The sequence below is a fragment of the Coregonus lavaretus genome, assembly GCF_964263955.1.
Source record: "Coregonus lavaretus genome assembly, chromosome: 11".
Taxonomy (NCBI): domain Eukaryota; kingdom Metazoa; phylum Chordata; class Actinopteri; order Salmoniformes; family Salmonidae; genus Coregonus; species Coregonus lavaretus.
In genome coordinates this window covers 49,068,835-49,083,732 of record NC_139998.1, presented here as the reverse complement: position 1 = coordinate 49,083,732, position 14,898 = coordinate 49,068,835, and the positions used below count along the sequence as shown (strand labels likewise).

General features: G+C 45.8%; 1 protein-coding gene across 1 annotated transcript in view; it reads left to right on the top strand.

The window, feature by feature from the left end:
* The window catches only part of LOC311137243 (rab GTPase-activating protein 1-like), a gene marked incomplete at its 5' end in the record, with an annotated part of 195,819 nt that overhangs the window by 154,983 nt on the left and 25,938 nt on the right, over window positions 1-14,898 (top strand). Inside the window, one exon of the mRNA XM_084171626.1 lies at window positions 11,041-11,169. Within this exon, the coding sequence (XP_084027752.1) occupies window positions 11,041-11,169 (129 nt within the window). The remainder of the gene's footprint in view (window positions 1-11,040; window positions 11,170-14,898) is intronic.

The following is a 14,898-nucleotide window of genomic DNA, read 5'->3' as shown; positions in this document are numbered from 1 at the left end:
CAATCTACTTGTGTTGATGCCAGGTGTTGGGATGGGGATGCTATTGCAGATCCGTCAGCATCACACAGGGATTATATATATGGCGATTACATTTATGTTTCAGAACAGGCAATATTTCACTGTGATGTTTGGTTGATGCTGCATAATGTTGTTCTACAAGCTTTCAGGGATGCATGAGGCTGTGCTATTATAGTGTGCTCTTCAACTCTTTATCTTACTCAATATTATTTTCAATATGTATCAGATACTGTGATTGCAGTGCTATTGCTGACATATTAATAGGCTAATCAATTAGTCTTGGACCCCAAACTATTTGTTACCGTTCTGCATTGAGAGACAAAATCCCATAACCCCCTACCATTGGGAGTTTTCATTTTGGACTAGGTAAAAAAAAAGTAAATAAAATGTTGGTGATAAAGTGCTGAATTCTTTGCAGTTCAGGTTGTAGGCCTATGCATTGTTATAAAATGTTGACAAAAGACTGAATTTGCATACTACTCACTGGGAGAAATTGTCATGCACTGTAAATGTAACTTTTCGCTGGCATTTTATTTTGAATAATGTTGAGTCACTGCGAGGGGAAATGGGTTACAGTGAGGATGACAGGGTCATCAGAAACCTACTGTATCATTCTCCGTACCACACGTCAGACCCTTGGATGGAGGGAGAGATGGAGAAAGAGATGGAGAGGCGGGTGTCTTTACTATTAATGAGAGATAAAGAGAATGTGAGAGAGAGATGAAGAGAGAGACATTAGTGGGTAGAAACCATGTGTGACGTGAACCCAGGTGAACTAGCAGCTCCTGGGAGGGCTATGGTGATGGCTCCTTCTATTTGAACCAATACTTTGTTTCTACACACTGTCTCCTCGCTGATGATACCCATTGCTGTCTATTGTTAGATTTAAAAAAGCCTCCAGCTACAACAGAATAGTGCTTTCATGCTATTAAAGCATATCTTGTGTGTGTCTCCGATTGGCCAGGCATGACAGCATTCTTCCCGGAGGCTCCCTCTCCCCTTCCACCCCCTCTATACCTCGGTCTCTCTCCCCCTCCCTCTCCCTCTGGGCACTTACCCGCCCCTGCCGGTCTACCGTAGTCCATCAGGAGTGCACGGCAGCAGCAGTAACATATTTTAGCTGTTATCAGTTAGCTATTAGCTGAGGTGTAGAAAAGGGGGAGGGGGTCTTACATTTTTTCAGGGATGTCTACCGCAAGCTCATCGACCCGCAGATCTGTCTCTCATACCCTTCCCGTCTCCTTCTCCTCCTCTTGTCTTCTAGCACCTCTCTGCCTCAGCCTCTGTCACATGCTCTTTCGCTATCTCTCCCTACATGTTTTGTGTGCGCATGCTCTGCCGTCCTTCCGCCCAGCCCCAGACTAGACCTCTGCATCGGAGCAGCGGTGTTAGCCAATAGCATCGCAGACCTTTTTAGCTGAGCGAGTGCTGAAGGAGAGAGGGGAAGGGAGAGAACGGAAGAGGAAGGTGGGAGCACCTGTGTGGTTTCTCTCCACATGCCTCCACTAGCTGTTGCCAGACCATACCCAGACCTGTGGCTCCAGAGGTCCCCTGCTCCCCCGTTTGGCCGAGGCTTTGGACCAGCAGAATCTGACATTGCAAAAGGACCCTCCTGCAAAGGACCTGGAAGGAAACCTTTACCTTGACTGGAAGGATTTCTATCCTGGATGTGTTTCCTTATGGAAGTCTGCTGGAGGTCTTAGATTTAGGAGTCCTTTTTAAAGCCTTTGTGGATGTTTCTTCCTAAGTGAACTCTGCTTCTGAGGGTGTTGGCTTTTTCAATGCTCCTTTATGGGAGCAAATAATTTCCTGCCAGAGAGAGAGAAACACACACACACTCTCAGGCTTGTGTGTCCAGTGTCCTGCTAAAGCTCACTGTCAGAGCCTTTCCTCCTCTGCCTCTCCCTGATCTCTAACACCACCATGTCTGTTTCCTCTCTTGGACTCTGAGTCACCATCGTCTGTAAAGTCTGTTCAGCTGTAAACAACACAACGCCAAGACGACACTGTTTGGGATGGAAGCAGCTTCAGCCTAAGGCGGCGTGGCTAATAGACATAATCACTTCAGTCTCTTCCTGCCCTCAGCTTCCGAAGTGTGTTACATCAGAAAGGACCGCTTCGGACGTAAAGGGACTACATCATTTGGAAGGGAGGGATGTTTGTGGACACATTTTCTGAAGCAAACTCAATCTGCCGTGACCTGTACGTCTATATGGTTACCTCTAGGCTGAAGAGTATCATTGAAGTCTTGGGCTCGGTTGTGAAAAGAGGGATTCTCTCTCTTTGAAGAAGGGAGGGGGATAAAAAGTGGAAGACTCATTACCTGTCATCTGCTTAAACCGCCTAGCCACGTGCCTGTCTGTTTTGTTGCTAGGCAACGGCGTGCTCCCGTTTTTGGATTTCTTTGGGGGGGGAAAAGCAGATGAGTATCCTTTTACAACCGTGACTGCACTGTATTGTTCTGGCTCACCGTATCTACATTATGCCGAATGCACTGGTCAGTTGTGATGAAGTGAAGATAGTGTTGTCAGGCCTAGGGGCTGTATCAGCTCTCTGACAATGGAGCTTACTGAATGAACCGAACGAACTCACTGATTCTCTACGGTGCTCAAACCCACTGGATCCTGTCTACCTGTGGAAATCTATTTATGGTGTATTTTTGCAGAGTTTGTATTATCGGGGGACGACAGGCTTGGCCAGTCTATCGAGAGTAGCTCTGATCCAATACCTCATTGTGTGTGTCACTACCCGATGCGGAACTATACACCTATTCTTTCCCACAAAAGGTAATCGCTGCCATTCGTTAAGACCTAGCTTGAATTGCTGAATTGCCAAACAGCCAAAGAAAGAAATCTCTGCTGGACTCTGACCTCAATTCTTGGCCGGATTGACCGACATTGACGCAGACTTAGCTCGGACATAGCTGGGACTGCACGCTGGAGTCGCCCTGCACCCTGGACACCCTGGCCCCAGAGCTGGAGCCTCTCTCTTCTCCGCCCTCCTCTCCCTCCTTTTCCCCTTCCACCCAACCATCACCCCCAGTCCCTGCCATGCCCACCCAGCTACCAGCGGCACTGCGGAGGGGCAGCTGGGGGGCAGAGGAAGGGGGTTCAGCGGAGGAGAAAGCTGGGGAGACAGACTCTGTCTGTAAGGTGATGGGGCTCCTGGGGATGGGCCATCGTCTCTTCGTCCCCAAACTACTGCCGGTGAGAGATTTACATTTAAGTAATTTAGCAGACGCTCTTATCCAGAGCGACTTACAAATTGGTGCATTCAACTTACAGTGGGGAAAAAAAGTATTTAGTCAGCCACCAATTGTGCAAGTTCTCCCACTTAAAAAGATGAGAGAGGCCTGTAATTTTCATCATAGGTACACGTCAACTATGACAGACAAAATGAGAATTTTCTTTCCAGACAATCACATTGTAGGATTTGTAATGAATTTATTTGCAAATTATGGTGGAAAATAAGTATTTGGTCAATAACAAAAGTTTCTCAATACTTTGTTATATACCCTTTGTTGGCAATGACACAGGTCAAACGTTTTCTGTAAGTCTTCACAAGGTTTTCACACACTGTTGCTGGTATTTTGGCCCATTCCTCCATGCAGATCTCCTCTAGAGCAGTGATGTTTTGGGGCTGTCGCTGGGCAACACGGACTTTCAACTCCCTCCAAAGATTTTCTATGGGTTTGAGATCTGGAGACTGGCTAGGCCACTCCAGGACCATGAAATGCTTCTTACGAAGCCACTCCTTCGTTGCCCGGGCGGTGTGTTTGGGATCATTGTCATGCTGAAAGACCCAGCCACGTTTCATCTTCAATGCCCTTGCTGATGGAAGGAGGTTTTCACTCAAAATCTCACGATACATGGCCCCATTCATTCTTTCCTTTACACGGATCAGTCGTCCTGGTCCCTTTGCAGAAAAACAGCCCCAAAGCATGATGTTTCCACCCCCATGCTTCACAGTAGGTATGGTGTTCTTTGGATGCAACTCAGCATTCTTTGTCCTCCAAACACGACAAGTTTAGTTTTTACCAAAATGTTCTATTTTGGTTTCATCTGACCATATGACATTCACCCACTCTAGCAAACTTCAGACGGGCCTGGACATGTACTGGCTTAAGCAGGGGGACACGTCTGCCACTGCAGGATTTGAGTCCCTGGCGGCGTAGTGTGTTACTGATAGTAGGCTTTGTTACTTTGGTCTCAGCTCTCTGCAGGTCATTCACTAGGTCCTCCCGTGTGGTTCTGGGATTTTTGCTCACCGTCCAAGCTGCTTACCTATTGCAGATTCAGTCTTCCCAGCCTGGTGCAGGTCTACAATTTTGTTTCTGGTGTCCTTTGACAGCTCTTTGGTCTTGGCCATAGTGGAGTTTGGAGTGTGACTGTTTGAGGTTGTGGACAGGTGTCTTTTATACTGATAACAAGTTCAAACAGGTGCCATTAATACAGGTAACGAGTGGAGGACAGAGCAGCCTCTTAAATAAGAAGTTACAGGACTGTGAGAGCCAGAAATCTTGCTTGTTTGTAGGTGACCAAATACTTATTTTCCACCATAATTTGCAAATAAATTCATTAAAAATCCTACAATGTGATTTTCTGGAATTTTTCTCTCTCAATTTGTCTGTCATAGTTGACATGTACCTATGATGAAAATTACAGGCCTCTCTCGTCTTTTTAAGTGGGAGAACTTGCACAATTGGTGGCTGACTAAATACTTTTTTTCCCCACTGTAGGATAGCCAGTGGGACAACCACCCTTTTTTTTGGGGGGGGGGGGGGGTGGTAGAAGGATTACTGTTATACTTTTCCAGGTATTCCTTAGAGAGGTAGGGTTTCAAGTGTCTCCGGAAGGTGGTCAGTGACTCCGCTGTCGTGGGGGAGCTTGTTCCACCATTGGGGTGCCAGAGCAGCGAATAGCTTTGACTGGGCTGAGCGGGAACTGTGCTTCCGTAGAGGTAGAGGGGCTAGCAGGCCAGAGGTGGATGAACGTAGTGCCCTCGTTTGGGTGTAGGGTCTGATCAGAGCCTGACGTTTAGGAGGTGCTGTTCCCCTCACAGCTCTGTAGGCAAGCACCATGGTTTTGTAGTAGATGAGAGCTTCAACTGGAAGCCAGTGGAGTGTGCGGAGGAGCGGGGTGACATGAGAGAACTTGGAAAGGTTGAACACCAGACGGGCTGCAGCGTTCTGGATAAGTTGTAGGGGTTTAATGTACTGGATAGGGACTGGGGTTGGGGCAGGGACTGAGATGGGGACTGGGATAGGGACTGGGATAGGGACTGGGGGCTGGGACAGGATAGGCCTTAGGCCAGTGTTGGGCAATCTTACCCTGCGAGGGCCACTGAGGGCCAACAACATACTTTTGTAATGTAGCTATATTGTTGAATAGCTTGGGCTGTTAATTTAGTGTTTTGTGTGAATCATTATTTTGACGATGCATCATTATGCCATTGGGTGGTGCTATTACTGTTAGGCCTGTTACCATGGTACACAACCCGTTTTAACCACCCATCTCCCTTGAAATGACGCTAACAGATATCTTTGTTAATGTGAAGGGAATTTCCAGGTAAGTTGTCGTTGATAAAAAATCAATCAGAGATAAATCCGGTTTATTACAAGTTGCAACAGGGGAGACACTGCCAGAACAGAAGCAGAGAAAATGTCTAACGGGCCTCTTGGAGAAGGCCCTTCTATATTAATCACACAGCACTGAAGGTACTGTAAACACCAGCACGAGGCGTGTAGGAACATCGGCTGCAACAGAATCGCAGTGTCACAGATACATTATCAGTGTGCCCTTGGCTCAGTCTGGTGTCAAACTGTAACCATAACATTCAACACTGGTAGACATTTGATACTGGCAGTTAAACAGGTCAAAGGTAGGAACATCAGTACTTAGTCTCCAACAATCTGTTGTAACTAACTTTTTTCACTAAACCAAAACGACTTTATTAAATATGTTACTTAAAACATGGTTAACTCCTGTTTCCCTTCCCTCCAGGGAAAGCATCTGTCTGCGTCTTCCCGCCCATACCATCATGTTTATTACATATCAATCCATATCAACAGTAAATAAAATACACTTTACTATACAAAGTTGGACATTATTATTTTATTTTTTTATTTAACCAGGTAAGCCAGTTGAGAACAAGTTCTCATTTACAACTGCGACCTGGCCAAGATAAAGCAAAGCAGTGCGATTAAAAACAACAACACAGAGTTACATATGGGGTAAAACAAAACATAAAGTCAATAATAAAACAGAAAATATATATATACAGTGTGTGCAGATGTAGCAAGTTATGGAGGAAAGGCAATAAATAGGCTATAGTGCAAAATAATTACAATTAGTATTAACACTGGAATGATAGATGTGCAAGAGATGATGTGCAAATAGAGATATTGGGGTGCAAATGAACAAAATAAATAACAATATGGGGATGAGGTAGTTGGGTGGGCTAATTTCAGATGGGCTGTGTACAGGTGCAGTGATCGGTAAGGTGCTCTGACAACTGATGCTTAAAGTTAGTGAGGGCGATAAGAGTCTCCAGCTTCAGAGATTTTTGCAATTCGTTCCAGTCATTGGAAGCAGAAAACTGGAAGGAATGGCGGCCAAAGGAGGTGTTGGCTTTGGGGATGACCAGTGAGATATACCTGCTGGAGGTGTTGCTATGGTGACCAATGAGCTAAGATAAGGCGGGGATTTGCCTAGCAGTGATTTATAGATGACCTGGAGCCAGTGGGTTTGGCGACGAATATGTAGTGAGGGCCAGCCAACGAGAGCGTACAGGTCACAATGGTGGGTAGTATATGGGGCTTTGGTGACAAAACGGATGGCACTGTGATAGACTACATCCAATTTGCTGAGTAGAGTGTTGGAGGCTATTTTGTAAATGACATCGCCGAAGTCAAGGATCGGTAGGATAGTCAGTTTTACGAGGGCATGTTTGGCAGCATGAGTGAAGGAGGCTTTGTTGCGAAATAGAAAGCCGATTCTAGATTTAACTTTGGATTGGAGATTCTTAATGTGAGTCTGGAAGGAGAGTTTACAGTCTAACCAGACACCTAGGTATTTGTAGTTGTCCACATACTCTAGGTTAGACCCGTCGAGAGTAGTGATTCTAGTCGGGTGGGCGGGTGCCAGCAGCGTTCGATTGAAGAGCATGCATTTAGTTTTACTAGTGTTTAAGAGCAGTTGGAGGCTACTGAAGGAGTGTTGTATGGCATTGAAGCTCGTTTGGAGGTTTGTTAACACAGTGTCCAATGAAGGGCCAGATGTATACAAAATGGTGTCGTCTGCGTAGAGTTGGATCTGAGAGTCACCAGCAGCAAGAGCGACATCATTGATATACACGGAGAAAAGAGTCGGCCCAAGAATTGAACCCTGTGGCACCCCCATAGAGACTGCCATAGGTCCAGACAACAGGCCCTCCGATTTGACACATTGAACTCTATCTGAGAAGTAGTTGGTGAACCAGGCGAGGCAGTCACTTGAGAAACCAAGGCTATTTAGTCTGCCAATAAGAATGCGGTGGTTGACAGAGTCGAAAGCCTTGGCCAGGTCGATGAAGACGGCTGCACAGTACTGTCTATTATCGATCGCGGTTATAATATCGTTTAGGACCTTGAGCGTGGCTGAGGTGCACCCATGACCAGCTCGGAAACCGGATTGCATAGCGGAGAAGGTACGGTGGGATTCAAAATGGTCGGTGATCTGTTTGTTAACTTGGCTTTCAAAAACTTTCGAAAGGCAGGGCAGGATGGATATAGGGGTGTAACAGTTTGGATCTAGAGTGTCACCCCCTTTGAAGAGGGGGATGACCGCGGCAGCTTTCCAATCTCTGGGGATCTCAGACGTTACGAAAGAGAGGTTGAACAGGCTAGTAATAGGGGTTAAGACAATTTCGGCAGCTAGTTTTAGAAGGAAAGCGTCCAGATTGTCTAGCCCAGATCATTTGTAGGGGTCCAGATTTTGCAGCTCTTTCAGAACATCAGCTGTCTGAATTTGCGTGAAGGAGAAGCGGTGGGGGCATGGGCAAGTTGCAGCGGAGGGTGCAGAGCTGGTGGCCGGGGTAGTGGTAGCCAGGTGGAAAGCATGGCCAGCCGTAGCAAAATGCTTGTTGAAATTCTTGATTATTGTAGATTTATCGGTGGTGACAGTGTTTCCTAGCCTCAGTGCAGTGGGCAGCTGGGAGGAAGTGCTCTTATTCTCCATGGACTTTACAGTGTCCCAAAACTTTTTGGAGTTAGTGCTACAGGATGCAAATTTCTGTTTGAAAAAGTTAGCCTTTGCTTTCCTAACTGCTTGTGTATATTTGTTCCTAACTTCCCTGAAAAGTTGCATATCGCGGGGGCTATTTGATGCTAATGCAGTACGCCACAGGATGTTTTTGTGCTGGTCAAGGGCAGTCAAGTCTGAGGAGAACCAGGGGCTATATCTGTTCTTAGTTCTGTATTTTTTGAATGGGGCATGTTTATTTAAGATTGAGAGGAAATTACTTTTAAAGAACAACCAGGCATCTTCTACTGACGGAATGAGATCTATATCCATCCAGCATATCCCAATTTAGGTCTCCAAGCAGTACGAACGGGGGGCAATCAATTCACATATGGTGTCCGGGGCACAGCTGGGGGCTGAGGGGGGTCTGTAGCAAGCGGCAACAGTGAGAGACTTATTTCTGGAAAGGTGGATTTTTAGAAGTAGATGCTCAAACTGTTTGGGCACAGACCTGGATAGTATGATAGAGCTCTGCAGGCTATCTCTACAGTAGATTGCAACTCCACCCCCTTTGGCATTTCTATCTAGACGGAAAATGTTGTAGTTGGGGATGGACATTTCAGAATTTTTGGTGGCCTTCCTAAGCCAGGATTCAGACACTGCTAGAACATCAGGGTTAGCGGAGTGTGCTAACGCAGTGAATAACTCAAACTTAGGAAGGAGGCTTCTGATATTAACGTGCAGAAAACCAAGGCTTTTACGGTTACAGAAGTCAACAAATGATAGCTCCTGGGGAGTAGGAGTGATACTGGGGGCTGCAGGGCCTGGGTTAGCCTCTACATCACCAGAGGAACAGAGGAGGACTAGAATAAGGATACGGCTAAAGGCTTTAAGAACTGGTCTTCTAGTGCGTTGGGTACAGAGAATAAAGGGGGCAGATTTCTGGGCGTTGTAGAAAATATTCAGGGCATTATGTACAGACAAGGATAGGAAGGATATAAGTACAGTGGAGGTAAACCTAAGCGTTGGGTAACAATGAAAGAGAGAGCATCACTGGAGGCACAAATTGAGCCGGTCTAGGCGTGTATGGGGGGTGGAACAAAGGAACTATTTGAGGCAGTTTGAGAGGGACTTGGGGTTCTACAGGGAAATTGTATAAGAAGAACTAACTGGAACAGCAATAGGCAAGGCATATTGACATGGGAGAGAGGCATAAAGCAATCACAGGTGTTATTAGAGAGAGCTAAGACAACAACTGGTAATGGCGATAAAGTTTGGGCTGAGGCTAAACAGAATAAACAGGACCGGGTACATTTTACATTTACATTTTAGTCATTTAGCAGACGCTCTTATCCAGAGCGACTTACAGGTGCAATTAGGGTTAAGTGCCTTGCTCAAGGGCACATCGACAGATTTTCCACCTAGTCGGCTCGGGGATTAGAACCAGCGACCTTTCGCTTACTGGCACAACGCTCTTAACCTCTAAGCTACCTGCCGCCACACGGGTACTGTGTAAAGGAACAGTCCAGAAGGCAGCAGCTGTGCAGCTGAGTGATCATAAGGTCCAGTGAACAGCAATATGTGATTCTGAGAGCAGTTCAAATTGGTGCTTCAGCATAGCGAGCAGGAAGCACGGTTGTAGTTGGCGTGTGCTAGCGGGCCGGGGCTAGCAGATGGATCTTCGTGGTCGTCGCAACGGGAAGCCTGTTGAAACCACAGACGATTACGTCGGCAGACCAGTCGTGATGGATCGGCAGGGCTCCGTGTCGACTCTAGGAGGTCCCGTCCGGTTGACAGAGAGGTAGATAGCCGGGAGATGTGCCTGACTCAAGGCTAGCTCAAGGCTGATTAGCCAACAACAACGTTCATTTGGTTGCAGCTAGCTAGTTGCGATTATCCAGTGTTAAAGGTCCAGTGATTCAGTAATTCCGGCAGAAAATCCGATAGGTTCTGGGTCGATAACTCGCTGTGCAGACTGTGCAGACTGGCCGATAATAGTCCAGGCTAGAGGTGGCTGGTAGGTAGTGCAGGCCACGGACAATGGAGAAAAGCCGCTAACGGTGGCTAATAGCAAGTAGCTAGTTAGCTGGTTAGCTGGCTACTCCCGTCCGGTAGACAGAGAGGTAGATAGCCGGGGCTAGCTCAAGGCTCAAGGCTAACTGGTGCTACGGGGGCAGTGGTGATTAGCCTACAGCAACATCCATTCGACATCCATTCGGTTGCGGCTAGCTAGATCCGGTGTTATGGTCCAGTGATTCAGTTATTCCGGCAGAAAATCTAGTTAGCTAGTTAGCTGGCTGGCTAGTTTCAACTGGAGATTCTAGATAAAGGTGAGTAAATAATAGAATCCGTTACGCATTGAGTGAGGCGGGTTGCAGGAAAGTATATTTAGTAGAAGGATGAAAAGTGTGATAGGGAAATATATACGTAAAATACAAAACAAATACAAAAAAACTGGCTATTTACATGGACACACAAGAGAACACGACCGCACTGCTACGCTATCTTGGAATTGTATTATAGTGTCATGTTTTCAGACTTTCTTCTGTCAATAACTCTGGTTGAGATTTACTAAGCATTTGTACTACATACAAAACATAAAGTCCAAAACATTTTACATTATATCTTATTCCTTCAAGTCTTCGCTTTACCTTTACAGTTCCCTCTATAAAAAAACGGGTGCAGTTTGGGCCAAACACATAGCAGATAGATTGAATTAAATGGATTCTCTGTCTCTCTCTCTCTCTCTCTCTCCGTTATACCCTATTCTATTGGCTGAGCTTATCTTATCTTTTCTCCTCAGACGTCCAAGGAGGACCTGCTTCAGACTGACTTTGAGGGGGCTCTGAAGTTCTTCCGGGTCCAGCTGCCCAAACGCTACCGGGCTGCAGAGAACGCCCGCAGGCTCATGGAACAGGCCTGCAACATCAAGGTAGGAACCATTATTCTCTGTTTTCTGTTCACTCTGTTTCACACACTGCACCGACCACTGGTCCAAAAGTGAGCATATGCTTCCGACTGGGCGAAGTCCGGTTTTATTTTCAGAGATGTGGAATTGTCAGTCTAGTTGAATTGGATACATGACTTCTAAGCCAGGTTTGCCATCATAGCCAAACAGGTTATGATGATATCTACCCCTACCACTCCAGTATCTCTGCACATTGTAAGTATGGTATTGGCACTGACCCTGGAACTGACACTGTATCTAGCTTTCTCGTGTTCTTCTTATCAGTAGTACTATAAAACATTTTAAAAAGTCAAGTGTTTTTGTTCTACTTGATTTTATGTTTTATAATACTACTGATATTGTTGGGAAAGAGCAAGCAAGAAAGTAATTGCACTGTATTAGTGCACGTGACAATAAAATGTAACTTGATGTTTCCTTGTAAACATATTTCCTTCTCTCAATATCTTCTATATCGAATGGCACACCACATCCGCGCCCTGTCAGTGTGTGGTTGTAGATGTACACTATACCTCCTACCTCCTCCCACATGGAGAATATAATGAGATCTGTGGTATTTGGGGAATGTGCTGAGGTCAGAAGAAGTGGCTTAAGGCTGCCTGCACGCACGCGTGCACGCAGACACACAGACACACAGAGAGATGGCAGCAGAGCATCACAGACTCAAGTCTTAACACGCATGCACACACTCTTACGCAGCAGCTCCCGTGTGTGTGTGCTCGTATGTTTTGTGTGTGTGCTCGTATGTTCTGTGTGTGTGTGTGTGCTCGTATGTTCTGTGTGTGTGTGTGCTCATATGTTCTGTGTGTGTGCTCGTATGTTCTGTGTGTGTGTGTGTGTGTGCTCGTATGTTCTGTGTGTGTGCTCGTATGTTCTGGTGTGTGCTCGTATGTTCTGTGTGTGTGTGCTCGTATGTTCTGTGTGTGTGGGCGCGTATGTTCTGTGTGTCTGTGCTCGTATGTTCTGTGTGTGTGTGCTCGTATGTTCTGTGTGTGTGTGCTCGTATGTTCTGTGTGTGTGTGTGTGTGTGTGTGTGTGTGCTCGTATGTTCTGTGTGTGTGTGTGCTCGTATGTTCTGTGTGTGTGTGTGTGTTTAGCTTGCTTTGCAACTGTGTATCGGGGGCAAACCAGAAAGCAGGGAGCTTTTGAGATTTTACAGGAAGGAAGAATAGTGATGGAAGAGATCATTCTCTCCATCCGCACCCATCCCTGCGTCTCTCTGCATCTATAAATGCATCTCTCTCTCCCTCCACCTCTCCCCTGTGTATGTCTAATCACAGGATATCCTGAGTGTAGACACTCTGCATACGTTATTATGTAATTATTGTCTCGTACAAGCTTGTCTTTGAAAGCTTCTGGAAGAAAATGATCTGCTAAATGTTTGAGTAATATTTCTTCACCTTCTCACATACTGACATGATAAAAAACTGTTGCGCGCGTGCTTGGGCACACACACACACTGCCCCTGCAGTACTATGGTGTTATATGCCAATGTGCGATCTTCTGAGTCATTTTGCCCTGAGAAATGTATTCGCTCTTCACACACACACAGTGAGTCAGCAGCAATAGGACAAGGAAGTGGAGGAAAACTCCTAATCTCTGTATTTTTCAACTAGCAGCTGTACATTGATTCTGGATCTACTCTCAAGTGTCTAGAGAGACTTTATTTGGCTCAACTTTGTGAGAGAGTTGAGACTTTGTGAGAGAGTGAGTGAGACTCTTTCACGCACAAACAGTCACATGGGCAGGTGCTGGTAGAGATTTCAATCACCTTTGGGTGTAGATAAACTCTGCAGCATGACTGAAGACGAGATGAAACCAGCCTGTACTCTGAGCCTGCATGGCTGTTTGTTTTGGTTTAACCACTCGACCCAAAGAGGAAGAAATCAAATTGACTGGCGGCTAAAAGACGGTCTTGACGGTGATTGTGGTGGCTTAACGTGTAATAGTAACCTTGTGAATAGCTGACTGACTGGCCTAGGAACTGCTGTGTAATACGAAGGACTTTCGTGCTCTGGGGCATCCAAGCAACTGCCTTGACTCTGACCCAGGGCAGGGAGAAATTGTTAAACTGTTACCAACCACTCTCTCCCTTCCCCCCCACACTCACTCACTCTCTCACACACACACACACACAAGGGAGGACCATACAAGAAGCAGCGTCAGCACGTCAACCCCCATTGACTTCGCAGAAGACACACACAACAGAATGGCACAACCGTGTGTGTGTGACAGGACCCCACCACTCATGAAGCTGGAGACTCTTATCTCCCTCACTAACTTTAAGCATCAGTTGTCAGAGCACCTTACCGATCACTGTACCTGTACACAGCCCATCTGAAATTAGCCCACCCAACTACCTCATCCCTATATTGTTATTTATTTTGCTCATTTGCACCCCAGTATCTCTATTTGCACATAATCTCTTGCACATCTATCATTCCAGTGTTAATACTAATTGTAATTATTTTGCACTATAGCCTATTTATTGCCTTACCTCCATAACTTGCTACATTTGCACACACTGTATATATATTTTCTGTTGTATTTTTTGACTTTATGTTTGTTTTACCCCATATGTTAACTCTGTTGTTGTTTTTATCGCACTGCTTTGCTTTATCTTGGCCAGGTCGCAGTTGTAAATGAGAACTTGTTCTCAACTGGCTTACCTGGTTAAATAAAGGTGAAATCAAAAAAATATAAAAAAAATCATGAATTGCCTGATTTTAAAACCCATCCAGCAAGAGAGAGGGAACTGACCGTGTGTGTGAGGAATGAGCAGCAGCAGCCCTCGCATCTTGGGATTTAAATTCTCCCTTCAATGTCCTCTGAAGTGACATTGTGCCTGAGGTGTTTTGACAGAGAAGAGTCTCCAGAATTACATTTAAATTACATTTTAGTCATTTAGCAGACGCTCTTATCCAGAGCGACTTACAGTTAGTGAGTGCATACATTTTTTTCATACTGGCCCCCCGTGGGAAACCTGCACAGGATCGGTACATCCGAACATCACACCTGCGGGACAGGTACAGGATGGCAACAACAACTGCCCTAGTTACACCAGGAACACACAATCCCTCCATCAGTGCTCAGACTGTCCACAATAGGCTGAGAGAGGCTGGACTGAGGGCTTGTAGGCCTGTTGTAAGGCAGGTCCTCACCAGACATGACCAGCAACAACGTCGCCTATGGGCACAAATTAGCCACTCTATTTTTGCATCTTGTCCTTTTTGAACACGTTTTTCACATCTTTTTGTGGAACTAAAAAAATATTTTCTGGAAGGTGTGTATGTGCATGCGTGTTCCCTTCTCTCAGGAGACAAATCTCATGGAGTGAGTCCGAGAGATACTCTCATCACTTGGTGTCATAAGAATCAATGAATCACAGTGTCTACCGGCGACCACAACCATCATACCGTCAATGAATCTATACTTTACCACGGACAAGCGCAGAGTTGAAGCAGTTGATGATAAACCTCATGAATATGTTCATGAGAGCCAAGGAAGGAAAGCTAAGCTAGCCTGCTCAATTTAAATTGTCCTTACATTTTATTAGTTGATGTCTGAAGCGGATCAACTTGACTCCTAAGCAGCTTAGTCGAGTACAATAATTCACTGGCACCTGCTAGTTGGGAAGCGAGGCTAAGCTTTCAACGACTAACAACCCCCCCGGATTATGGGAAATAATTTACATTT